This window comes from Phodopus roborovskii, unplaced genomic scaffold (genome assembly GCF_943737965.1).
Source record: "Phodopus roborovskii unplaced genomic scaffold, PHOROB, whole genome shotgun sequence".
NCBI classification, from domain to species: domain Eukaryota; kingdom Metazoa; phylum Chordata; class Mammalia; order Rodentia; family Cricetidae; genus Phodopus; species Phodopus roborovskii.
In genome coordinates this window covers 5,710,251-5,736,914 of record NW_026126434.1, presented here as the reverse complement: position 1 = coordinate 5,736,914, position 26,664 = coordinate 5,710,251, and the positions used below count along the sequence as shown (strand labels likewise).

At 42.7% G+C, this 26,664-nt stretch overlaps 1 protein-coding gene across 1 annotated transcript in view; it reads right to left on the bottom strand.

Annotated features, from left to right (window-relative positions):
- Plxna2 (plexin A2) overlaps positions 1–26,664 on the bottom strand; it is a 168,232-nt gene that overhangs the window by 39,671 nt on the left and 101,897 nt on the right. The window contains exons 4-11 of the mRNA XM_051186688.1: positions 25,827–25,927; positions 22,744–22,867; positions 21,239–21,392; positions 20,625–20,721; positions 18,340–18,454; positions 11,482–11,682; positions 9,859–9,955; positions 6,803–6,993 (exon numbers count right to left, since the gene is read on the bottom strand). Of these exons, the coding sequence (XP_051042645.1) occupies positions 6,803–6,993; positions 9,859–9,955; positions 11,482–11,682; positions 18,340–18,454; positions 20,625–20,721; positions 21,239–21,392; positions 22,744–22,867; positions 25,827–25,927 (1,080 nt within the window). The remainder of the gene's footprint in view (positions 1–6,802; positions 6,994–9,858; positions 9,956–11,481; positions 11,683–18,339; positions 18,455–20,624; positions 20,722–21,238; positions 21,393–22,743; positions 22,868–25,826; positions 25,928–26,664) is intronic.

The following is a 26,664-nucleotide window of genomic DNA, read 5'->3' as shown; positions in this document are numbered from 1 at the left end:
GCAAATGATTATATGCTTTTCCATGTTTGCCTGCACACAGGTGTGTGTGTGTGTGTGTGTGTGTGTGTGTGTGTGTGTGTGTGTGTGTGTGTGTGATGCTTGCATGCCTGTGAGTACACATTCTTCACAATCACTAGAAGTGGCTGAGGAGCTCTGCAGGAATCTGTGGCATCTCTCCTGCCTGGGGTGACTCCTTGCTAGTGCGCTGTCTTAGCTGATAGTGCATTGAAAACCTAATTGTTATCTCAGCAGAGTAACTCCATTATTCATCCTGACACCATCCCCCGTTAGCTGTTTGTTGCAGTGATGTTATATTAATGAGGCCTGCAAATAAATGAACAGGAGATCAGAGTGCTGGCTTGTTTCTCAGGAAAGCTGGCTGACTTCTTTATTGGTAACTTTCCAGTGAGTCACTCCAGACCTGAGCAGGTGGATTTTGGTCTTTCTTAAAAATATGTGGTGCAGCTGTTTGGTTAAATACTTACAACTCTCCTAGCTTCTTGAGCAGTTCCATAGATGCATTAGCATCTAAAAGAGTCTGGGTAAAAACAATCTCCTTGAAGTTATTTGCCACATGGAAAGCAGAGGCAACAGGAGGGAGAGATCACCTCAAACTAGTATATAAAAAATGATTTATGCTACATTTTGGAGGACAATGTGTACTGTTTTATACTTGATTTTTCTATCCTAGTAACATTTACCTGAGACAAGTTAAATGGAATTTCTATTCCATAAGCATGGACTAATGCAGCTGAAGAAGTCACTGAGGTTTGAAAATTTTACTAAGTGGAATTTATACAGTGGTCAATGAAGAAATTGCCCTGGTGTCAGTATACCCTTGCTGGGAAATGCAGCACACAGCAAGTGGTTTTAGAAACACATAGGCATATTCTTTCAGATTTCAAGTGTGGTAGGTTTCCAGTCACCACCTGAGGTGCCACTTCTGTGATTCCTTCTGTTTCTCAAGACTTCTGTGCCTTGCTTAGCCTGATCTCTGTCCTAGCCTGCAGGTGCACACCACCTGGGTTCTATCCTTTGGGTTTTCCTATTAGAGATGCCTCAGAAGTCAGATCTCCACCTAGGGGACTGTCACTTCTGCCACTATTGCACTGGTGGACAAAGATCCAAAACAACTCCATGTTACATAACACTTGGAGTAGGCATTAAATACAAGACTATGCCTGAAAGAAAAATATGGTTCCCTTAAGCTCACATATACCCCTAATTTCCAAACTGTTTCCTATACTTATAGAAATGAGGCTGAACATGATTATAGGGAGGACAATTAAGTACAGGTAACTTATTTCAAAGGGTGCTGAAATACTCAGTAAGTCTGATATCTGTTGGAGTCTTCCAAGTCTGACATCAGATGGGCACAGGATACCTTCTGCTGCAATAACAACAGAGTCCTAGTTTTCAGTCCCTGTATTGTTGCTATCCAGATTGTGACTTTGGGTAAATTACTGATTTTCCTAAGCACCACCATTCACTTAGCTCTTACAATAATTACAACCATCTTGTTTGGAGGATGAGAATGGATGGTTTAAAGAACAGAATCATCTTAAATGAAATATGTCATTATTGTCAAGCCTGAAATTAGAATTTTGTCTCCTGCTTGTCTGAGGTGGTGTCTTCCTTTAGCTCTGTACACACTACTCTGCCGTAATCAGTCCTACTTTTAGAGAGGAGACAATTACTAAGGATGTGGGTTAAAAGAGGGAACAAAATGGCCCATGGAGAAGGCACTTTCCAATATCACCCAAGTAGTCAATGTTCAAGGTTGGTCTGTACTGGGAGAAGCTGTGTCTTTCCAGGTTCTCAGTCAATCCTGTAGCAACTTCCAACTCAAGCGTAATGTCTGGCATTCAGTGGTAACCAACTAAATATTATTTAATGAGAGAATTTATTTTTCAGTGAGCTGTGACCTTCTTTATTAGAATTCTCATTTTGATGGGCTGAATCCTTACCTTTATATGTCCAAGTTATAATTCCTAGCACCACTAAGGATACATAGAGAGAATGTCATCATGTGACAAATCTACAAGCCAGGGTGTCATCGAAGCACCAGTATCTAGAAGAGAGGCCTGCTGCAGATTTTCCCTCATAGCCCTCTCAGGAACTCAGACCTTTCCATACCTTGATTTTGGATTGGTAGCTTTCAGACATCTTGGAAAATACATTTCTGTTATGTAAACCACCTTGTCTATCCTAGGAAACTAAAAGCAGAGACCAGTGTGGGGACTTTCACTGCATTTGTTTCAGAGCCCTTTTAAATCTTCCAGTTTCTTTTCCTGAGAGCACATTCTGTCTCTTTTCCTTTTCTTCTGACTACTTAGAGCTTCTTAGAACATATCTCTAGTTGGGGGACTCCTAATAGTTTCATCACTGAGGTCACAGTAGGTTCTGAGGCCCAGGCTGGGAATAATATAGGCATAATTGGGTAGGCATGGTAGGCTTTCCAGTACTCAATACATCTATTCCAAGGGTTAACAGATGAGATGTGCACAAAATCCTGGGTGACAGCTGGAAACAAAAGCAACCTTGTGGGTCCTTCCATGGGGATAGCATTGTTATAATGTCATGAGTTGGTGAGAAGGAGCAGACAGTGAGGTGGTCCTAACCTGTATATGCAAACTGGGAAGTTCAATAGGCTGTACAACTTGTCTTGCATGGAGAATCTATAACAGATGGATCTTTAGGATATCCCTTGTTGCTATGGCGATAGTAGGAAAAGGAGAGTTAGGGAAGGATTCATGTAACTGCTCATGAGTCCAGTTCTTTACAGTGGAGCATCTTTGAGGTTATCTCATTTATTTCTCTGTTCATAGGCAGAATAGCACCACTTGAAGCCATACTGTTTTCATGGTTGGACATAGACCAACACAGATCCCTTTTTCCTCTCAGTTCTAGAAGGATCATATAGTTAGTGGATTGAGTTGGCTACCCTCAGTGGTATTACTGAGGATAGCATATTTTATGAAGATAAGGGAGGATATGAATAAAGATTATCAGTACATAGAAGACCCATAATTATGAGATTTTTAAAAAAGAGCTATGCCAGCACACAGGGATTATCCAAGAAAGTTGAAGAAAATGAACTGATTCTTCTTAAAGATTACCTTGAACACATTATTTATTCTTGCAAAAATAATGCCAAATAAATGAGATTGTACTCTTTTAGGAGGGGGTATTTTATCAGGAGGTCTTCAGGGTTATTTTGGTGATGTGAAAACTATTTTTTGGGGGGGGTAGGCTTTGGGGAGGACTGGCTACTTTTCTTCATCGAGAAGCTTCTGTTAATTAATTCCCATTGCAATTAATGATCTTACACAAAGATAGCTCAAGATTGTTTAAGTATCCTATATTTCATCAACTTTCACCTTATCTTTTCATCTAAGGTCCATCCATGCCTGAAACAGTTACAGCTATGCACATTAAAAAGGTTACTTTCTTTTTCTATAATTCTTTTTATTTTTATTAATTGGGGATCTAGTGTGAAGATACATCTCCCCTCCTATTAAATGTTTGTCTGTTCACCATCAATAAGAACTGTGGATTCTTATTTCCTTCAGGTTGGTTTCTGTGCTCTTTTTCTTTTAATGGCTCTTGCCAAAGTATCCAGCCTGAATCAAACCATGAGGAAACATTAGGTATATCTTAATTGAGGGACACTGACAACATAACTGACTTATGTGGTGATATATTATTTATGGTTTATTAAGGCTTGCCTGAGAATTCAGAAAGCAAAGTCAGCCACAAGCTATAGAGGTCAGGAAGTGATGATACATGTCTTTAATCCCAGCAGCCAAAGAGCTAGGTGGTGGTGGTACACACCTTTATGAGGTAGACAGATCTCTGTTAGTTCAAGGCCACATTGACTATATGAAATTGATCCAGTCCTAAAAAAACAGCTCACACAAAGGTGATCTCAGTATTTAGGATCACATGTCTTTCATCCCAGCACTAAGGAGATAGAGACAGGAGTGATATGGTTGGGCAGAGAAAGGAATCAAAGGGAGAGGATACAGGAATTAAGAGCCTTTTGCCTCTGAGGATTCATGGAGACAAGATTGCCATTTCAGCTAGGTAAAGGTAAGATCTATTGGCTTGGCTGCTTTGATTTTCTGATCTTCAGCTTGAAGCTTGAACCCCAATACCTGTCTCCAGATCTTTTTATTTTCCATGTTACAGGCCTACACTCTTTAACATCATGAAGGTCACTAAAGGGCATTATTAGGACTATAGATTAAAAAGACAAGACAGTATCATATTAGAACATCATACTGGCTCCCAGATTAGACCTTAGATCGAATTTTGAACCACAGGATGTCTTTGTGACAATTTGGAAAATGCTAATAAGAATGTATTTCAGATGACATCACTGGAGCAACATTAACTGATAACATTATGCTTCTGTAAGATAATAACTTTGAAAAACCTGGGTAAAGACGTATGAATGTTCTTTGTAGTATTTTGCATTTTTATAAATATGAAATTATTTCATAAATGCCATGTTAGGAGAAACAGAAAATAACTTAAAGGTGAAGGAAGGTCTTCTGGGGGTAAGGGATATAACATCAAAGAAAACAGGACAGATAACAGTGTAGTCATTCCAGGCCTGTGTACCAGCTGCTATCTGTCCTATCTAGAGTGATGTCCCTGAGTAGATTTGGAGCACAGCACAGGTTTGTTTCTCCCAAAGATGCCTTTTTATATCTCAACATCCTCAACATGAAAATTACCTTTAGGAGTCTTAGAACACCTTCTTTTGCTGATATATTTATTGAAAAAATCAATTATAGCCTAATTACCTCAGGAGGTTAATTAGCTTCCTGTAATTTGGGTGTCCTCTGTGAACCCAGCAGCCTGTCAATTCTCACTCTGTGAACAGGGTAGGTGGTAGAGGCAGAGGCTTCCCTGTGAGCCGCTAGGTTTAGGGCTTATAGAGGCTCTAGCCAAACTGAGAGCAGACACAAGGCTTTGCAGTCCCAGAGCCTGTGGAGGTAGGAAATGCTTGTGGATGTCAGAATCTCTCCTGATTTGAGCTCCGTACACCACAGGTATTGACAGCAGAAAGACATGTTGCAAAACATGGGACAGTAAAAGTTTTCAGGCTGGAAGTTGCCAGAAACCACTAGAACAGATAAAGCACAGAGCTTCAAAGACATTAAGATGCTAGCTATAGGAGGGCAGAGGCATGCCAGTATGTCTGCCCTCTACATTTTCTTCAATCAAAAAAAAAAAAAAAAATCAGCAGGCATGGTCACTGGCCACATCTGAATGTAAGCTAGTACTGAAGCCATTCCCTGTTTGGGGTCAGAGTCTACATCTGTCTAAGCATATCCTGTCACAGAACAGCACCATGATGCAGTCATTTTCTCTGTCCATATCAACTGCATTTTTCTCCGCAGAGACTCATGTACAAAACAGTGGCACTCTGTACATCCTTCCCATGGTCTTGTGTTCAACTTCTCTGGAACTTTGGGGCCTCACCTTGGTGATTTGGGGGGTTGGAGCACTTGACACAGTGTCCCCTCATGTGAGGGTGGTTCACATCTATCTGGCCTATACTAGCAATTGAATGGATATTAAAGTGAAGCAGCACTAACTATATACTCCTTTGGTAAATCATGAAGAATTCAAAAGTAACTTTGTAATGAAATCTGAGCTAAATGCTGGTGCTGCTTTTTAGCTGCTGTGTGAATTTGAGACTCATTTTGCTCCTCCATGAAATGGAGCTGAGAAAACTTAGCTTTGTACAGTTGCTATAAGAATTATAAATATATTGTAACTAAGCATGCTAAATAAACATCTGCTCCCTGCTCAAACAGTTCCTTTGAAGACTACAACATTCCATGATATTGAGCTTTTCGTTTTCCTTAAACTGAACTGAGGCACTCTCATTGCACCAGAAAAAAATTCAATACGTTTCCTACTATTACATGATGCAGGAAAAAGGAACATGGCTTTGGGGGAAATGATGCAAAGACAGGGATGCTGCATCAGCTCAGGAAAGATGAACACAGGAATAGTTTCTCTTTGAAATCATAAGCTCTGCAGATCACCATGGAACCTGGCAAGGCACTTGCTGTTAATGGAGAATGCACAATTTAGATTCAAAGGAAAAGGTAACAATTGTTGACTGGGAAACAGTTGACAGCAACCACAGTTTAAATACAACTGTGCCTCTCCAGACCACTCACACCCAAGCATATATTTCTCCATATAACCACTTTATCTTCCTTTGCAATTTTCTATTTTGGAAATATTTTTTCTAATATAATTAATTACTTTATTTACTCCCATGAAAAAAAGCACAAAACAAACTGGGACCAAGAAAAAATCGTGAGAAATAATATGCGGCTAAAATATGGTCTGTCTACTTCAGTTTCCAATTTTGTACCTCTGAACTAATTGTAGTTCCCCAGCATCTCTGCTGAGAAAAGCCAAAGCTGCTTTCTGAAACGTTCCTTTACCATGGCATCAATGTCTCATCCCTACCTGGCTATGCCTCCCTCATATATATGGGTATGCAAACATGTATATGCATCGTGCACTGCATTGTGGCATGCCCCATACTCCTGTCACTCATATCCATTCCTAGACCATTCACACACACACACACACACACACACACACACACACACACCACACACACCACACACACACCACACACACATACACACACGCACGGCCTTCCATATCTCTCCACCAAATATACCCCCTTCAGTATTTCATCCACAAGTACATTTTTTCCTATGTTCCTGGCTGGCCCTTTCTCTTCTGGAAGTGGGAGACTTACCTCTGTAATTTGGGGGTTGGAGCATTTGACATTGTGGCTGGACCAATCGAGCCAAGGACTAGAAGTGCTGGGACAGTGTTGGTGGAGGGTACATCTGCGCTCATCACTGCACCAGCCACACTCGAACTTGTGGTCAGCCTTGAGGCATAGGCCACAGCTTTCCCGCTGGGCTGCACACTTGTAGAGATGTACTGCAAAGAGAGGGGGCTGTCATGGATAGGATGCAAGAAGCTCACCATATACCCTCTGTTTGTAGGTGCAACAGATCTGCCCCAACCATAGGCAGCATCAGGTACATTGCACAAGTAAAACATGGAGAGTGAATAAGGTGACTAGGCAGTCATCTAGAGGTATAGCAGAAAACAATGTGTTAAAGGTCCCTGCTTTTAGACTGAATTATATCCCTGCTTTAACTGTGGTTTCCCTACTTCCTAGCAGTCTGACAAATTATTTAACTTCTCTGAATCTTGTTTGCCCATCTCTAACATGCAGATAATAGTTGGTTTAGGGCAGATTTGGATGAGATGTTGTACAGCGAGTACTTAGCAATGACTGTGATATATTAGATGCTATATACACACATATTATTTTTCCTTTGAACTCTAACAATATTCTTAAGCTGCCGTCTCTTTCAAATGAGAGATGTGGGCTCATTTCTTCATTGCAAGTAAAAATGAAGCCCCAAAGAGACATATTGACTCTCACAGTTTATTATGGGTACCAGTCTCAAGCCTGAATCCTGATGTGAAGCTTGCTCTGCTGCTGATGGTGGGTCCCTTAAGAAAGGAATCTCAGTTGGCACCCTGGAAATTTTGTGTGTGGGGGAACAGAGTCAGCTGTGCTTAAATAAAGTCCAGGTGGCTAAAGTAGGAAGCATGCTAGCAAGGAAAGCATGATACAGTCCTATTCACAGCCATTGTAGAAGAATGTATACCCAGAGAGGACAAACTTGTTCTTGATAGATCACATGACCACTCTGCAAACCTTTTGCTTTGATTTTTCTCTGACTGATGTGGAGGCCCTAGAGGAACTAGCTATCAATCATAGTTGTGGCATGAACTCAGGGTTTGGTCCTTCCTTGTTAGTACTGGGAATTCAGAGTGAATACTCCAGATGCATTGTAATCAGCTCATGGATTCAGCTTCTAAAAGGAGATACATCTGTACAGGAATAGACTGACATTTTTTATCATTACTTAATAACTAGCATATACAACTCTCTTACCCACATTTATGTTCAATTATACATTGTAAGTCATCTAGAGATGATTTAGATATTTGTAGTTAAGTGTAAATACTATGCCACTAGTATTCTGAAGGTTCCTAGAAAGAATGTCATGGTGGATACTGAGCAATGACTGAGAAAGTCACTTTTCATCTTTTCCAGCCAAGCTGTCCTACGCTTTCATGCTCTGTCTTTGTGCCTTTACTGGAGGTCAGGTGCGTGCTCCAGGGGAGAAACACTCCCTGAAACCTCTGTTCCATCCAGCTTCTCTGTCCTAGCTTCATAGACCATTCAGCACCGTAAGTCCCAAGTACTGGTGCCTGTGGTCCTAAAAGTACAGGACAGGCAAAAGGAATCTGAAATTGAGCAAGTACTTGTGAGGCACGTATAAGTCTGGATCATGTGGTTTTTAGCCATGATCTCTGAAAATCCTCAGCAAGACCTTAAGCAGCTGACGTCCTTTCCTCTAGGGCCTGTGTGAAGACGCTAGGATGTAGTTTAAACCTGCATGGTTCAAGTAAAAGCACTAGCAGTGGAATTTGGTTTGCTGATTTTGGGAATCTGAGTACTTACACACAGCTTTCTCTGCCACTAAGAATCTAGTAGACACACATGTGAAAGCATGAGGAGGCTGCTTGAGTACCTACAGAGCCATGTAGATGTCAGGAGAGTCTGAGGTAATAGTCTGGAAATGCCCATTTTCCCCCAGGTTCTGGTGTAATCTCTGGGATTTAGTTGATCTAACTTGGCAAGGAAATTATATCTTCTAGTGATGAAAAAGATCTAGTCTAGCAGCAAGCAAACCCAACTACCCATATGCAAGTCTGTCTTGCAATGTAGGCTGCATTGACTTTAATGCTGTACTCAGGACAAGAAGCTGTATTCCATAGATGCTGAAACTCCTACAGATGCTGCCCTTCCCTTAACTGCCCTACTAGTGCCCAGGGGTTAAAGCAGAGGCTATGACAATTCCATTTACTTGAAGCATAATAGTGAATATGGCTCCTGGGGTAAGTGCTTCAAATCCCATTCAGAGCCCAGCAGCAGTGGCAACAGGTCCTCATCTTGGTGAATACTAACTTGAATGCCTTATTTGAAACCAGACTGTCTCAGCACTTACTATATGACTCAGCTTTACCATCTATAGGATGGTACATTTAGAGTTACTGAGATAAGTAATAAAACCAATTCAAGTGAATTGCATAATGAATGCCTTATGACACATGTTCAGTAGATGGGCATTCTGAAGGGCTGCCCTGAGGGTGGGCCTGCCAGAACCTGCTTTATGGATGAGTGCACTGAGAGCTTACAGGTCAGGAGCCTCAGAGTTTCCCTCTTGCCCTAACCCAGCCCCACTTACTGAGATTCTTTGCTCCAGATGTGAGCCTGAGTTAGCACAGGAATCCCCTACCAGTCTCAGGACTACAGCATAGACTTACAAGCCTTCCTTGTGCTGTGACAGTGACCAGGGATGAGAACAGGGGAAGGGAAGCCAGCATGAAAGCAGTATCTCCATTTCTAGGGAAGTTGGAAGGATGCTGCCTGCTGTTCTCCTAGGTTGGGTTCCACAGATACTTCAAAGCTACCAGGAGCCAGGGAACAGTGCAGAAGAACAGGCAGCCGCATGGCAGATGCTCTGGCTGTAATAAAACAGGGCTCCCAACAGGACTCCTTTGATGGTTTCAAATGTTGCTTTAGGAGTCTCTGAAGGGCTCTGTTGGCAGAGGGAGTATGCTATTCAAGGCACAGCAGCAGCCTGCTCTGATCTCTCCAACCCCAGCCTTTCCAAGGTCATGAAAAGATCAAACTTGCACCTGGAAGCAGCTACTTACCTTTCAGGTCCTGAGGGTTGTCAATGATGAAGTTGCCATTCCATACCACAGCAAAGTCCACTGCTAGGTTGCTGATGTCCATCCCATCATACTGGTACTACAGGGAGAGGACAGGAGCACAAATCTCTCAAGGCTCTCTGTCATAGGAAGCTAGAGTTCAAAGCAACTCTTCATGCTGCCCAAAGAGACCCTAACTCTAACCCTAACTCATTGCCATTTCTTTCTTTAGTCTGGCACTTTCCAGGAACTACAATGCATTATTTCACAGGTGCTTTTATTCTCTCCAGAGTCCACTTTTGGGGACTCAAAGTTAATGTTCTCACTGTTCTCTCACACCCAGAGCCTATGACATGACAAGTGGCAACAGTTGTGGAGTGGCTGGTTGGTGTCTTGGGTGTATGTGGTGAGTTTTTGATGTGTGCACAAGTGTGTGTTTATGGACATTATACATATGGAGGCCAGAGGTTGAGGCTGGGTGTCTTCCTGAGATTGAGCTGGAGTTCATAGATTTTGCTAGACTGTCTGCTCAATGGGATCCAGTGACCCTCCACCATTCCAGCGCCAGCACTGGGATTATAGTTGTGAGTCTTTGTGACCAGCATTTTTATGTGGGTATGGGGAATCCAAATTCAGTTCCTTAAGCTTGGGTGGTGGCAGGCAATCTGATGACTTGTGTTGTCTCTCCAGCCTCCTCCTCTCACTCTGCAGATAGGTTTTACTTGGATTAGTGTCTAATAAAGAAGGTGCTCACAAAAAAAAAAAAAAAAAAAAAAAAAAATCCCTAGAGAGGCTGAGGCTGAGTCTTCTCTTCCTCTGATCTCACAGAGGACCTTCTTTCTCAACCTCCTGGGTGGCCCAGTACCTTCTGCACCCTGTTAAGTCTCCTGGGCAGTCCCTCTTTATGGCTGCCCATTTCCAGCCATGGTCACTTAGTTCTGGAGGGCATGTCATCATTGGTCTCCTGCCCAGCCTCCCATTGCCTTCTTCCTTTGTTGTGTTCTCTTTCTCAGTCTGGCTTCCTGCACACTTGGCACCGATTACAAATTCTATCAAACGCTTGTGACCCCAGAATCTGACAGCTTCCTGATAAGAGGCCCAGATTCTCTTTATCTCTCCCAGTGAATTAGCTTCCCTTAACACCTTTGTCATGTCCCTCATCTCTGAGCTGCCCCCTCCCCCCACTCCACAGTCAGAGACAGGGAGTTGGCAGATAAAAAGATCTTCTCCAGGCTGGAATTATAATTAAACACCTCGTGATTTCTGTCCACCATTTGGGCAGGTTTAACCCTTATGGCTCCTGAAATGCTGCATCTCCTTTCTCTCCTCCCATACCTTTCTGTCTATCCTCATCCTAGTGATGCCTGCCAGTGTCTTCACACACTGCATGGGAATAGGGTATTGGGTGGGGTTGAATCCTTTTGGCAGAAGTTTCACCCATGACAAAAATGTGTTCCTTAACTTCAGAAGGAACCTCCAAATTTTAACTTCTGCCTTAAGGTTCTTTACTCTGAGAACATAGCTCACTGGCTCAGGGTGCTTACATGTTTCTCTGTCCCTGGTAATGTGGGTACTGCCTGTGATCCTACATGATCTAAGGTCTTGGCATATGTGTGAGCTGCTTACCGAGCTGTTTTGGCACTGCACGCTGGAACTGTTGAAGCGCAGGGCAGGGACTCGGTGTACAGTCCCCTGGATATTGAGCACGCACTCATAGCCCCGCTGGCCAGACTGGGGCTGGGGAAGGTTACGGGCCTTGAGGGTAATTGGTTTCACTTCTCCAACTGGGATTAGAATCTCCTCAGTGGGCACAAGCTGGGGACAGTCCTAAGTGAGCAAGCAGAAACCTCCATTAGTTCTCAGAGTTGAGCCTCAACAGGGGCTGCACCTTATTTAAGAGATGTTAAGTCAGTAGGGAATGGAATCTTTTCTTACTACTGGGTTTTGATATTGTCAACACCATTCCATAAGGCATCCTAATCTTGGGAGTGTGTATTATAATTTAGGAATTAACTTTCAAACACCAGTATGGCAAACTGCGCATTTTATCTCTGGAGACTAAGTGAAAGAGCCTCCTTGGATTCATGTCCCCAGCTCCCACCCCACCACTGGTTTTATCTGGTTCCCTCCTAGCCCCTTGGCCCTTTATATTGTCTAAAGCCTGAGGCAGCCCATATCTACTACAGCTTTAGCTTTTCAGTTCCAGCTGAGCCAGGCTTTCCAGGAGGAGGAATCAAGTACCCCACCCCAACCCCCCAGATATGCTCTAAATATTTGCATTGGCTTTTTATCTCATTTTATTACCATGTGTGAATGCTATGCTGCTTTGGAAAACAAAACCCACACAGGGAAGCATAGTAGGGAGGGGCCATGAGAAGGATATAAGAGAGAGAAACGAGGAAGAGAGATCAATTTTCCTCCTGTGTTTGAAGAGGTCCAACACCACGGATTGTTGACTTCTTCCTCCCTACAGGAAAGACCTGAGTCTTGTTGCCTTCTCTGACCCCTACAGGGGGAATGTGAAAACTCTTCATGGGGAAACATGTCTAATATCCAGGGATCAGATAGGGAGTTAATGAAGGAGGCTCCACCTTCCCTGTCCTTTGGACATTAGTTCCTAGATGGACTTTGGGAACATGTTGGGGCTTATGTGGCTACAAGGCCTGCAAAGGGTACTGCTGGTATTGGCTGCCTGAATACCAAAACTGCTGAACTTTCTACAAGTTATGGATGGTCTCAAAGAAGACTCTGGATGGCAGAAGCTACCCCTGTTAGAAGCCTTACTTAATATAGGCTGTTGAACAATTGTAATCTCTACTGAAGATCTACAGAACCAGTCAGCTTTGTGTGGGCACACAAGTCCCTTCTTTTTTTTTTTTTTTTTTCCAGATCCAAGCTGCAAATCTATCATACTGTGGTCTCTACTTGCTTCTAAACATATTTGTTCTTGCACATCAAGTTCTAAACATACTGAACACATAGTTCTGTGGTGCCATTTCTCATACTGACACCAAACCTGGGCCTTTGTACATGCTTTACTTCCTATCAAAAGCTAACTTCTACCTACCAGTGCCATATTCTTCCTGCCCTCTGCTCTACCTCAACTTAATCAGATAGCTGATCATCAAATGCCCAACCTTCCAACTTGTCTCAGGAAGGCTGTCCTGACCCTTACCAGCCATGGCTTCAGGTAGAATGCTAGGTACTGCACCACTGAATCTGTGGAGCCACAATTCCTGTGGACTTGTTTTTCTTGCTGGGCTGTGATCTTCGCAAGGACTAAGCCTGAACCTTTCCACCCCACATTCCAAGTCTTCATCTTGTGTCAGATGTGTAGTGGATATTTAGTTATTGTTTGCAGTAGGACAGTAGGGTGAATGCAAAGAAGAAAATAAAATAATAGACAAAAGAATTTTGTAATTTCATTTTAATCCCAACTTTGGAGGCTGGTAAGAAATAAGGGAGACTTGAGAAGCAATTTGATTCCCAAGCTAGGACTACAGATGGTCATGGTTTCTGGAGCTTCATAATTACCAAAAGGCACAGCCTTATCTAATGAGTAGTATGACCATTCACACAGAGCTGGAGCCTGGGGAGCCCTGTCTGGGAAGAATAGAAAGACTTCTGGCAGAAGCTGGGCCACTCCTGCCTGCCAGTCACTGCATAGGACAGATGGGTCCCAGTTCAGGTGCCAGTTGCTCAAGCTGTTGACTCATAAACCTGCTCTTTACTGCTCTTTTACTTTCATCCCCTGCAGGTACTTTTGACAGAGTCTTTCACAGATTTATAGACAGGAAACCCAGGTATCCCACTGAAAAGAATACCATCCACTCAGCAGCTAAAAATCTAGCCAGAATCTAACAGGTTAGAATTTATGATAGAAGTAAGTCTGATGTATAATGCTATGTGTGTGTGTAGGCAGAGAGAGAGATGACAAAAAAAAAATTCCCATAACTGTCCCTCAGTATCCATGAATACCATTAGCCAAAGACCAAAGAAATTTGAAAAAATAAAAGTTACACATGTATATGATACCCATTGTGATTATTTCCCAAATAAAGAAAGCAGCTATTCATAGAGCATTGACACAGAGTAATATATTCTGAGTAATCTAAAGATCATTTAAGATACAGAACAGAATGTGTATGGTTTTATGAAAATATCACATGGTTTAACAGAAAGGCAGTTGGCATTTTTAAGGGTTCTGGAACCAGTCACTGTCCTCTATGACTGTGGAGGGATAACTGAATATACTCAATATGCTTCCAGCTAAGAGGTTGGCAGGAGTTATTTATAAGTTACATTTTTTTTCAAATAATAGAATTTTAGAAAACTTACCCATGCTCTTTTAGGTATCTTAAAATTAGTTTTAAAGATGAATAGGCTCTTCCCTTAATGCCTAAACATGCTCAAGGGTGGCCTAGTAGCAAAAAGATGCATTGGGTTTTGCTTATTTGGCAGTTACCCTGTGGTCAGATAGAAAAGGACTTTTCTTCTATGTCTAGGATAGAAAGCAGGGGTCTCAGTTTAAATGGAAGTGAAATAAGCAGCACCACAGCCTTGCTGTCCACTTAGTTGGGTTGGGATCCCCCTGGTTTTGTGTTGGGGACCTGTTAGTCCTCAAAAGGACTTCTTCCACGTAGAAACGCATTATCTTCACCCTCTGGACTTCAACGAGTGAGAGCAGCCAGCATCCTGAGAAGCTAATAAGATTTATTTGGTTCTATCGTTCCCTTGGAATGGGTGTAAAGAAGATATTTATGTATCTACATCTCAACAGGCCTGTATCAGCTGTGGAGGGAGATGAGCTTTCAAGGATGATAGCTGTACATATTCCTGCACACACTACCTATTAACATTGTGTTGCAAGGATAGAGGTTTAGGCAGTCAGAAAGCTGTGAGCTCTAAGTGTGGGAGGGCATAGAGAAGATGAAGCTGAACACCTTCAAAGGGCTTGAGAAATGGCCTGATGAAGTTCTGCTTCATCGTGTACAAAATGGTGTTAGTAATATCCAGCTAGATTAAATGGAAGAGGGTATGCAATGGTTGTGTGGTAATAGTCTGCATTAACAACTGTTAATATGATTACTGTGTATTTCTTGTATATGTACATATGTGGCAGAATCAAGATATTCAAGCCTATTCAAAGCCATGTTGGATTGAGTTCTGACATCTACATTTGTTAGACCAACCATCTGAGGAATACTGAGCCCCAGTTTTATCTGTAACAGAATTAGCTTAATAGTAGAGACTAAACAAAATTTATTCACAAACAAGGTGATACAAACATGAAAAATACCCACTAGATGTAAGCTACTATATTCCTGTTTCAGAATTGCATGTGCTATGGCTCAGCTTATCAGTTATTCCTTGTCAGGCCCAAGCATAGATGTGGCCCCAAAGCTTCTGGAAGGATGTGGGTAGAATAACCTCTGAAAATGGCCCTTCTGACCCTTTCATAGGAAGTATTTTCTTCTGTGGAGATAGATTTGTGTTGCTTCGGCCACAACTGAACCCTCATGGCCAAGAGCAAGGGGTCAGATCAAAGTCAAACTTGCAAGCATTACCTGCAGCTATGGAGACCAACATGCTCATAGGCCCTGGTTTTCTGACAGTGCAAACTAGTCATTTTTTTCTTCATGCTGACTTCTTCATAGCCATGGGAAAAACCCCTAAATTGTTGGCATTCTGGTTACTACAGATGTCAAATACGAGTTATGGGAAACTACATTCAGCTTAGAGAATCAACTGAAATGCCATCTATCAATGATTCTCAATCTTCAGCTTCATCTGTGGTAGCACCCAAGAATTTGAATTTCTAGAAAATTTACAGGTGATGCTAATGGCACAGTCTTGGTAAGGCACATTGAGAATTGTGCCACAGGTGCAAAACTATGAGCACATGAGGCGTGACCATTGCAGTGCTGCTAATCGTTGGTGCTAATTGGCAGTGCTACTCAGTGATACATTGCTTCTACCAAGTATACAGACATGAAATTTTTATTTGACGTTGGAGAAGGGGCTTCATGGAATTTGGGGAAAAAAAGATATAAGGGATTTACAGCCCCTAAAACAACTTTACTCAAGCCAAACACATGCACTTTGGTTATTCTTTAAAATTTGGGGAGTAGGGTCCCTTAAGAGCTTTGAACAGAAGAAAAGCTAATCCTGGAAGACATTGGCCAGGAAGGGATGTGTTATAAAAAGATTCAGTTGTATTTTAGGACTTTGAGAAGTGGTCCTAGCTACCGCATTGGGAAACTGCCCTTTGCTGAGTCAAGCCAGCAGGATAGATTCTGGGCTTCCCTCACATCCTTTATTTGGTCCTGGTGCTGTGCCAGTAGCCAGTATGCATGAGGACAAGAGAGCACACAATCTGGTGCAGAGGTGGGGAGATAAAGGGGACAAGAAATAAGCTACTTTCCCACCCAAGGCACAGACACCAAAGAGGGAAAATTAGACTGAACCGATGATGGAAGGCCCTGGGTTTGCTCCCAAGATCTTTTGGTGATCACTGAATCCCGAGTAACAGGGAGACAGTCTCTGGAACTTTCAAATCTCTCACTTGCTGCCCAAGAGCAGTAATGCTTCAGTGGTTCCTCATGGTGAAAGAGGGCCTGGACCTGCTTCCAATTAGCCCTCTGGGGCCCAGCTCTCAGTTCTATCCACCATAGTTTATTTGCCTTGCTCCCTGTGACAATCCGCTTGCCCTTGTTCCAGCTGTAGGTCACCCTCAGGCTGGGCTCTGGATTTCTATTTGCCTGCTAGTGTGGCCTTCACAGATACAGAGTAGCTCTTTGTCCTGATCTGCACCAGCCCCTCCCTGGGTTCCCAGTTTTCTCTTCCAGTATATGAAGGAACTCTAGAACTTCAGTAGCCACAGTAAAGGTCCATTTCTGAGACAGAGGATGCTAACCTACTGCTTCTGTAGTGGCTTGGTTCCCATGGCCATTCTTTCATTGCCACTCAGGTTATGTTAACCTCTACCCCATACCTTCAGCAATTACACCCCCACCTCCAAGGAAACTAGTTTCAAACTCCCACAGAATCCCAGGCCTGGAATTAATTTCCAGTATCCATTAAGATCAGTGTGGCATTCCAGCATGCCTGATGACTAGAAAAGGATCTGTTTTAGATTGTTCCAGGGACTGGGTACCTGGTTCTATCATTCTGAGGCAGCTATGGGTGGGTCTGTCTTTAAAACTAGTTATAGGGCCATCAATCTGTTCCTCTTAATACTGAGCATTTTTACTTTCTCACTGAATATAATACATGTCATTTCAGAAAGAGTGAATTGTTGAATGTCAGGTGTGTCTGTTTCCAAAATTTTTCAAGGTCTATTTTATGTTTAGCAGTAGAAGCAACCAGCACAACTGTGAAGACTGGGAAACCCAAGGAATTCATTCAAAAAATGTCATTGACAGGTGGCTCAGTCAACATCCCTTGGACATTCACTGTTCACCATTTTCCCTGTGTGTGCATGCTACAAATGTTCACTGGTAAAGGATTAGGATTTAAAGGTAAGATATTATTCTTGCTTTTTTAAGCAGCTTATAGCTCAATGCAGGAGGGAGATATATCTAGAAATTCTTCAGCAGTCTATGAAAACTCCATGGTCACTCATTAATACCTGCAAGTTTTTCTAAAATACTAAAATCTCTCTCTCTCTCTCTCTCTCTCTCTCTCTCTCTTTGTGTGTGTGTGTGTGTGTGTGTGTGTGTGTGTGTGTGTGTGTGTGTGTGTACAAGGTCTTAATTGTCTAGTCCTAACTCTTGGGCATGAAAGTAGGGAAATTGAAGACATAGGCTTCATGGAGCTGAAGCATATTCAGGAAAATGTGAGAAAACCAACCTTAGTGAATAATTGCTAAGTGGGATAGTCACAATAAAGATGAACAACATGATATTTCACTGTGTCAACGATAAGTTGGTTCAGACTTTGGGGAAGGAGCTTCAACTAGATAATATAATAGGACATTTGGCAATGCTTGGTGTTTTTTACTAGCTGGATTTCTCTCTGTCTCCAAGGCCACCCACCTAGTAATACATCAGAGTCAAAGAATCATTGAATTTTAGAGTTGGAAGAAAAGTTGGCATGAAAAAAATGGTTGAGAGTGAATGTTCTATTGAAGCACAGTAAGTCTACAGCCAAGGAAAGGACTAGGCTCAAAGAATAGACAGCATTCATTATACTCTCTTGGAGCATGGAGTCTATTTATTGAATATTCTTCCTCTGAGCTTTTAGTTTCAACTAACAGTCACCTTTGCACACTTGATTGCAATCTTAGCAGTCTAGCAGTTATAGCCTCTGTTGGGTGGCCACTGGTTGCTACTTTCTTAAGCTTTATAATATCATTTACTTATAATATGAAAAATCACTGATAAGGTGACCAAGATAGGCCAGAACAAAAGATGGGTAGACCATCTACAATGCAAACGGGATGATTTTCTGGCATTGTTGTCATGCCATAGAGAACCTTCTTACCTCTGAAACATTGATTCTGCCTTCCTGGAAGGAACAGGTGGTGGGATCATGTGTACAGAGGTTTCGGTACTTGCACCAATGGCAGCGGAAGGCGCTGTTGACACAGGACAGACACCTGCAAAGAGGAGACAGTAAGAGGGAAAGCCATGCAGGCCTGTCATGAAAGAAGACTGTTATCCTTATATCTTCATCTCACTCTTGGAAGAGTAAATTAGTGGAATATATTGTAGGACTGAGAATTGTGGATTCTGCATCTGAGATGTTCATGGGGCAAGACAATTAGGAATAAACTGGAACTTCAGTGGGAATGATTTAACCTGAAAACAGTAGTGTGCTAGTTCATATTTTCAAGAATTTTGCAAGATAGAATTTCAGTATGATGGACTGAAACTGACGACAGTAGAAGCATTTAAATTACAGAAATTGGTAAATACTACATATTATATTTTAAAAAATCTGATTGCTGATAGTTAATGCCAGCACACCATTGCTTATCAGTCAGAGTAGCTGTAAGAACACAGAAGCAGAAATTAGGCAGATCTGAATATAGTCTTGCTTTAGCTGTCAACATTGGAGTCACTCTGAGTAAGTCACTCACTTTATGCATTAAAGTTTCTTCATCTGTCTGAAAAAAAACATTCCTGTGTAGTCCACAAGGCTGTTTGATGTCAAGTGAGGTAATATATAGGAAATGGTTTTTGGAAAGGATAATGCTAAATGTGATAAATATTTTGAAGTTAAATCACCTGTTATTTCAACCTCTTGAAATAACATTTGAGTATTAGTGATTTGGTTCACAGCAGCTATGTTACCAAGCTTGTGAATGTTACAGCATTAAATGGTAACTTTGCCCAATGTCACTAGTGACTCTCCTCACACAGAGTTATGCCGGTGGCATGAATGTTCTTTCCAGAGGGAGCACTTCTTCCTCCTTGGGATCCCCTGGAGGCTCTGTGTGTGTGCACACAAACCACTGTGATGGAAACATAATTAGAGTTCTGGCCTTCCTCCTCTGCTTCTTTATATAACAACTTAGCTCTGCCCTTCAGAACTGTACCAAGCTGTTCAGAACAGAAATAGGTCTGCACTCTGGCGCCACCTGGTGGGGTTCTTACTAAGTCTAGATGGTAGGGACTTCCATCCAGGGTTCTCAAGTGTGAGGTGTGAGGTATATGAGATGATGTGGTCCATATACACCCCAGAAAATAATCTTTGCTAGTCATGCACACCCTAAGACCAGTCATATCTAAAATCACTTTGTTTCTGAGTTTGAGTCAATGCTATTTCATGTACTTCATTACTGATAGATTCTTGATAACATCATATGATTCAACAGGTGAATATCAACCAGGGTGAAGGAAGTGGTGTTTGTTGGGTGCTAACCTGGCTCTTCCACTGGCTGATTTTGTCACTGGCATTGTGGCACGTATAAGTCTCAGCTTACCATATTAAAATGAGGGAACTGAACCTGATACTGTGATTTTTAATAGAATTCCAGGAGTAGAGAGGGGTAAAACAACATCGAGCAATAAAACAGTATCTTGACTGTCAAGGGGACTTTTTTTTTCTGCTAAAACTTGCTGTCTGTGACAATATCTTCCTTGCCATAGAAATCCATCACTGGATGTGGTGACATCACACTGGATTGCCATGGTGATACAGGTACTCTCACAAACAACAGATTCTGTTAGCACTGTCTTGGATTGTGAAGGCTGACAAGTCCTCCCTCCAAGAAGCCTGCAATTCCCAAGAAGGTTATCTGGGTTTAAAATATAGTGAGTAGTGGTCATTTTTACATCGTTCTGCTTTAGTTGCCTCTGACCATTCTCACCTCTTGTTCCTCTTGTTCTGTTCTACTCATAATATATACTGAGGAGGGATATGCTGTACACTGAAGTTAACACCTTTTCTGCCTCTTATAGCTGAGGTCCTCTCACTGGGTGCTGAGAGAGGCTGCTGTCCTTGTGTCTGTCTTCCTTCTTTACGTGGGCATAAGGACACCTCCACACTTCACTGTTAGTCTCTGCCATCAAAGCCACTGCCAAATGGCTAAAGTGAAGACCTCTTCTTACAACTCCTAGGTCAGAACCCCTTTCTGCTTTACTGGGGGTAGAGTGTACTGGGGTGGGGCCAAAGGAATGAGATGAGGGACTGTGGTGAATGACTGCCCCTAGAGAGACTTCAGTGTAATTACTGCACAAGTCTTGCCCTTGTGCTAGAGGGAGGAAATGCAACCCTATAGTCATATCCAGACCCAGGTAAGGCTCCTTCTGAGGCATGCTTACAGTTGGTGGGCACTGCAGTTATAGAATTTGAACTCGGTGCTGACAAAGATCTTTCCTGTCTCCTTGGATCTCAGCTGCAGCTCTAGGCCAAACCAGTCTGCAAGAGAGGAGAGAGTGAGAACCTGGGGTTCACTGGACCTGGGGAAGACCATGTTATAGTGCTACCCAAGAGTATAGACCGTGGAGAAAGCCTGCCCAAACCTGCTTTGGTCCTGAGAATCCCTACCAGTCTATCCCTCGTAATAGATTCCATGAGTCCCTTGACTTGGTTGGGAATATCCAATTACTGAAAGAATTTCAGATTATTAGCTCAGAGCCCTTCAAGCCAAGTTTGTTGGAGAGAGCTCAGTGCAATCCATTGCCTGAGTCTCACCTGTTCCTAGAAGGAAGTGGGCACAGTGCACATTATGCATTCTCAACCTAGGAAGAATGAGCATTTTCCTCCTTGAATCCCACTTAGGGCATAGCACAGTGATTTCAAACTCAAATAAGTTACACAAGCCAATATTAGCATCTGGTACATTAAGACTGTTAAGGTAGCTTGCTTCATGTCTGTATTTGTGACTCCCATGCTCACTATGGCATCCATGGCTCTTTTGGTACACAATCCTTACCTTGATCCAGAGGGATAACAGGGACATCCTTGGGCCCGGGTGAGATGCAGATGACTTGGCTCCCAGACACCTGTCCTTCCACCTCAGTCAAGTTCCCAAAGGCACATGCGATACCCTCAGAAAGGTTGGGGGCATCATTCACAACCAGGCTGAGCTGTGGGAGAAGCAAGAGCTCAGGAGAACCAGGCCCCAGGCAAGGCTCCCTGCTAGGACCTACTGCTCTATAAGAGAAGAGGATTGGTCTAGTGTTTGTCCATTTTTCGATGCTGAACATTTAGACAACAACAAACAGTTGTATGGTGTGTGGGGTCAATGGTTTTCATAAAGATCATTATTGTTAATTTGTCAATCTTGTTTAGCATAAGAAATCACTTGGTGTTCAAGGAAGTAAGGGGACTTGTCTTAATATTCATCCCCGACACTGCTCCATCTGATATGGAAACCAATCACAATGCACATAGGAACCTGCAAGTGAGTCCTAAGCTTGGGACTTTAACACAGGCCTTTGCTTGGGATTCTGGGAAAATAAGCTTCATCAGGATGGAGGTTGGTCAGGAACCAGGCTGGTAGCTGGTAGAAGACAACAGATTCTTTCACCCATTTATTTGGAAGCAGTGTTCTCCAGAGCTTCTGCTCCTCTATTCCCTCTGTGCTTTCTACTTTCCAGCAGTGCCCTGGTGTGTGGCAGTAGGCTCACAAGACACACAGGGGATCAAAGAAGGTTCACTGATCGCTAAATAATGTATACTACCTAAGGACTCCATCTAGAACAGTGATTTCCTGGCTAAGCTTGCAGAGCCTCATTTTAGTGGTTAAAAAAAAAAAAAACTTTTAGAAGTTGGAAAATGTGTTCTGAATTCAGGCTCCTTTTCAATGAGTTTGTCCTCAGCTCCCACAAATAGGCACAACCTCCCTGATTGTTTCATTAGCATCACTGGAGCCCAAACGTCCTGGTGGGTATGAATGAACTGAAACCATGGAAGGTTCATTAACTAACTAAAATTCATGAATGCTCATAAAACCTTCACAATGAAATTGCAGTCAGGGCCTAAGGACATAGAATATTTTTGGGTTGCACCTTGACAGGTGTCTGAGGGCTATTTTTATTATGTTTAATATTCTCTTTTAGTTTATACTTTGAACAAGTCTCAGTCTTTCTTTAATGTCTCTCTTGCCCACCAAACACAAAGGCAAGCTAAGGCTTTCTTGAATAATTAACAAACAGAAGACTGAAATCATACTATGTCCTAAGAATGTGCTGTTAGGTATTGTATTATATCATAGATTTTTTTGTTGTTGCTAAATGCAAAATTCAGATTTGCAAAACAGATGTGTGGATAATAAATTTGCAGTGTGAGGTGACTGTACCTTTTTTACTATAGAAATTACCATAGGGTTTTTGCTCTTTTGGTTTTTTATTTTTTTTGAATACTGAAATTCTGATTAGTATGTGCAGGTATTGAAGAAGAGTGTTCTGTGTCCCGTCCTGCCTGCTGCATACTCACCCGTCGGCTGTGATCTGACACAGAGATGCTGCTGGGGTGAACCTCAAGGCTCATGCATTGGCTGATACTGGCAGCAAATCGATTTACTTCCCAGGCCCGTTGGCATTTGTCCCTTCGGGAGCACCTATATGAACACAGACTCATAAGAGGTCATGGCTCCACTATCCCTGGGTAAGAAAGATTTGCTGCCCCAGCGCTGTAGCCTATTGCCTTGTGATGACTTTCACTGTATTCTCAGGTGTCCACTATCACACAAAGCAGAAGATATATGAAGGAAGAGGTATTAATTTCCAACCTGGATGCTGGTTAGGTATAAAGAATACTACTACTATGGGATGCTCAAATAAGAAGTGGTACTTGAGAAGTAGGGCTATGAACATGAACTGTGCAGCTAGAATGTTAGGCTCTAATACCAGGCTTGTTACCTGCAAGCTAGATCCCACTGGACAAGTTACTTAATCTTTCTCTACTCTGTAAGACTACTTTAATACTTGCAGCCTGGTATTCGGTAACTGTATCCCTCCCTGTGCTAGCCCTTGAGATACTGATATTCATAACAATGATTAATAACATCATCACACTCCCTCCAGGTGTTAGCAAGCAGGAGAGAGTCTTAACTATGAGACAGGTTGCATGTGATCTTTGGCTGGATTAATGGCTCTTTAAAGGGAGATACCATGTTTTATTCAGCAAAATATTCTGTCACAAGGTATATTTTAAATAAATGTTTGTGTCATGAAATAATGCCTTAAGTCAAAAAGACAGACAAAGCATGTGTCTAGGGCTGCCCCTGTCTGAAAGCACACGTGGCTATTTCTCCTGACAACTTCATCTCTGGCTCCAGGCTCCTCATTCCATGATGGCAGGTCTGTAACTCAGAAGCTTGGGGCTACCAACTGCTGTTTTATGGAGCAGGCTCAGGGTTGGTGCTGCTCTAAACTAAATATCCAAACAGGACATATCACTACTATAATCCATAGTCAAGAAGTAATTCCTACCCTGACTCCCCAAACCCCTCCCTTCTTCCTTTTTAAGCACATAATGGACCCAAATATGAATGCTGTCAAAAATAAAAAAAAAATCATGGAGTTTTAAGTGAATCCTTATGATCACTTTAAAGTAAGCTCTTGACTACAGCCCTTATCTCATTGACTCACTGAAATGGCTCTTTTTTATCTTTTTTTTTTTAAGCATACTATTTATGGCAACAACCTTAACAGAGATAAAAATCGTCTGGGAGACAATAACACACTTGCAGGAGCAAGTCATACAGAAGAGACAGGAGGGTCTCAATTCCACTGGGAGCCAGAGGCTCTTGGTCATCAGACCTATACATCAACCATCTCAATTTCTTTAGAAGAGGCTGGCTTTCAGACTTGGGGCTGAAGTTTTTGGGTCCTTACTGCCCTGCAAGCTGGGCAGTCTGGAAAGTAGGTGGGAAGAAAAGAGGATCTGTTGAAGATGAGAATACCAGGTAACAAGAAACCTGAATATGAAAGGTACAGCTCCTGTCCCATGCAAACTTGGTAGGTAGAATGGCTAGAAAGTGTGGACCCAGATAGATGGGGAAGATTTTCTGAAGACAAGTTAGGAATTCAGTGGGCAGAGGAAATCTGGGCTGTCTTAACCAGGCTCTGTCATTCTGAAGACAGAGCTACCCTGGACCAGAAGGAGGATGAAGTGTTCTAGGGTAACTGAGAGATGCGGGTCATTATTGATCCCTTCATAGGTACTGATACAAGTGGTAAAAGCAGTGCTCTTGCTGTGGATAAATAATAACCGCAATCTGTAATTCTATTGTGTTCTTTCTGTATATACAGAATATTACAGGCACTTAAGACTGGAGAGCAAGGCAGGGAGTGATGGGACAGGAGGTAGATGCTATAGAGAGCATAAAGCCTGGGACCCTCCCACAGAGCCATGAGTGAACTGTCAAATTCCTCAGAGAAAGAACATGCAGATTGTTGGGTCAGCCTCACTGAAGGCACACAAATTAACTGGCTTTTCCATTCCTCTTATAGAGTGGCTAGCTCTACCATCTTGATAGAAACTTAATGTCCAGGTTTTGTTGAGGTCACTTTCATAAACTTTTTGAGAAATTTCATTCCTCCAAAACCCAAGCAGGGACTCAATCCTTTGTCAGTGAGCTCAAATCCAGTCCAGATTTTGCATCTGCGAAGCCTCCCTCCCTTGCTCCAGAGCCCTCCCAACACCTGCTGCAGAGGCTGGAAGCCAAGAGCTATTGTGCAGGACCCTGAACTCTGGCCCTCTGCCTCCGCCTCCACCCCAAACCCAGCACATTTCATAGAGATGCTTTGGTAGCTGGCTTGGCGCCAAGGAGTTTCCAACACTATTGGGTAACAGAGTCCCTAGCCAGGCCCCTGCTTTAGGGCTTTCACCCTTTTCTCTTCCTCTGGGCATTTCGAATTAGGAAGTTTAAGTGTGATTTTGCATTTCTATTGAGCTGTTGTTCAATGGTGTGGATGTATCTTGAATAGGGATCTGAGGCCAGTTGGATGCAATGCAGATTTCTCGGAATCATGAAATAATGAGGCCAGAAGGGTCCTCCCAAGGGTACCAGAGTCCTTAATAATTATTTTGATTTGTGTTGCCTCTTCTTTATTTCCAAAGCACTTATTATTTCATTTAGGCTTCACTATTCACCTGTGAAATAGGCACATTCCCTGTTGTCAGGGGACCCCCCTAGGGACACACAGCAGCTAGCTGGAGTGCAAATTCCAAGTTCTGATGCTCTACCATCTTATCCTATCTTTTTGTCCGGTCATTTCCAGAGGCTTTTGGAAATTTTAGGGATTCTACAGTTGCCCTGTGTGTGATTTCTCAAAATGATATGAGAACATAATCATGTGGTTTCAAAGAGACTGAGAAGATGAGCAAAGGACTGAATTCAGAATTCAGGAAGCAAACTGTGTGGCCTCTTCCTACCTCCCACATTGTGTCTAGTTTATAATCTCTACTGTTCAAAAGAGGGAAATTCCTCTACTGTCCAGTCCATCATACCAGGACACCTCCCTTCCCCAGTTTCTGCTTGTTAGGACCACCCTGGAACACCACAAACTTACATGTTATGCAGGGCACACCAGCCACAGTGAGGATCACCTGAGCTTAGACACTCTCCACAAGTTGTGTACTGTTCACATGACTCAACAGGGACCCTGGTGACCTGGCAGAGAGAGGAAAGGGAACATGGGAAGGTCAGGTTGTGACAACTTGAAGGTGTGTTTCAAAACTCTCCTTTATTCACAGTCCCTGAGTTGTTCCCATCTCATTGTGGGCTGAGTCTGAAGAGGTTAACCCTAAACAGAAAGTGTCTGAATGGTGGCTCAGGACTCTGATTTTATCATTGGTAGAAAGGAGGTCCTCTAGCCTGTTGTTTCTTTCCACCACTGTCCTTTTGAGAGCCCAGCAAGTCCCTGGCAAGTGTCAAAAATGGTTGACTCTGATGGAAGGCTATTGAGTGGCACAAACTCATCTCTGAAGAGCTTTCAGCTGGGCTTGGGCTGAGGAGACATCCTTCCTGCATAGTACATTTGGGGTGTGGGGAGAAACTTTTCCCATCAAATAATATTCATAGCATGGCACTGGCACTCACTTTATAGCCAACCAAGTGTACCACCTGGATCCAATTATCTCATTCTCTGAAGTCTTCATTCAGTTTCACTAGTAAATCTCCCATTCTTTGAAAGTCTGGCAAAATGGGAACCTCCACAGAGAAGTGCTGCCTGTTTGACTCTGCTTTGTCTGGCTAGTGGGAATTTGCAGATCAATTTCCCTCCTTCTCCCCTTCTCAGTCAGTAAAGCACAGCTTTTGAAACTCCTCCTGGTTTTCTGGAGGGGCTTGGCAAGGATCTGAGCTGGGTGTGTGTGGACACCACTCTCCTGCCCCTGCCCAGCACATGT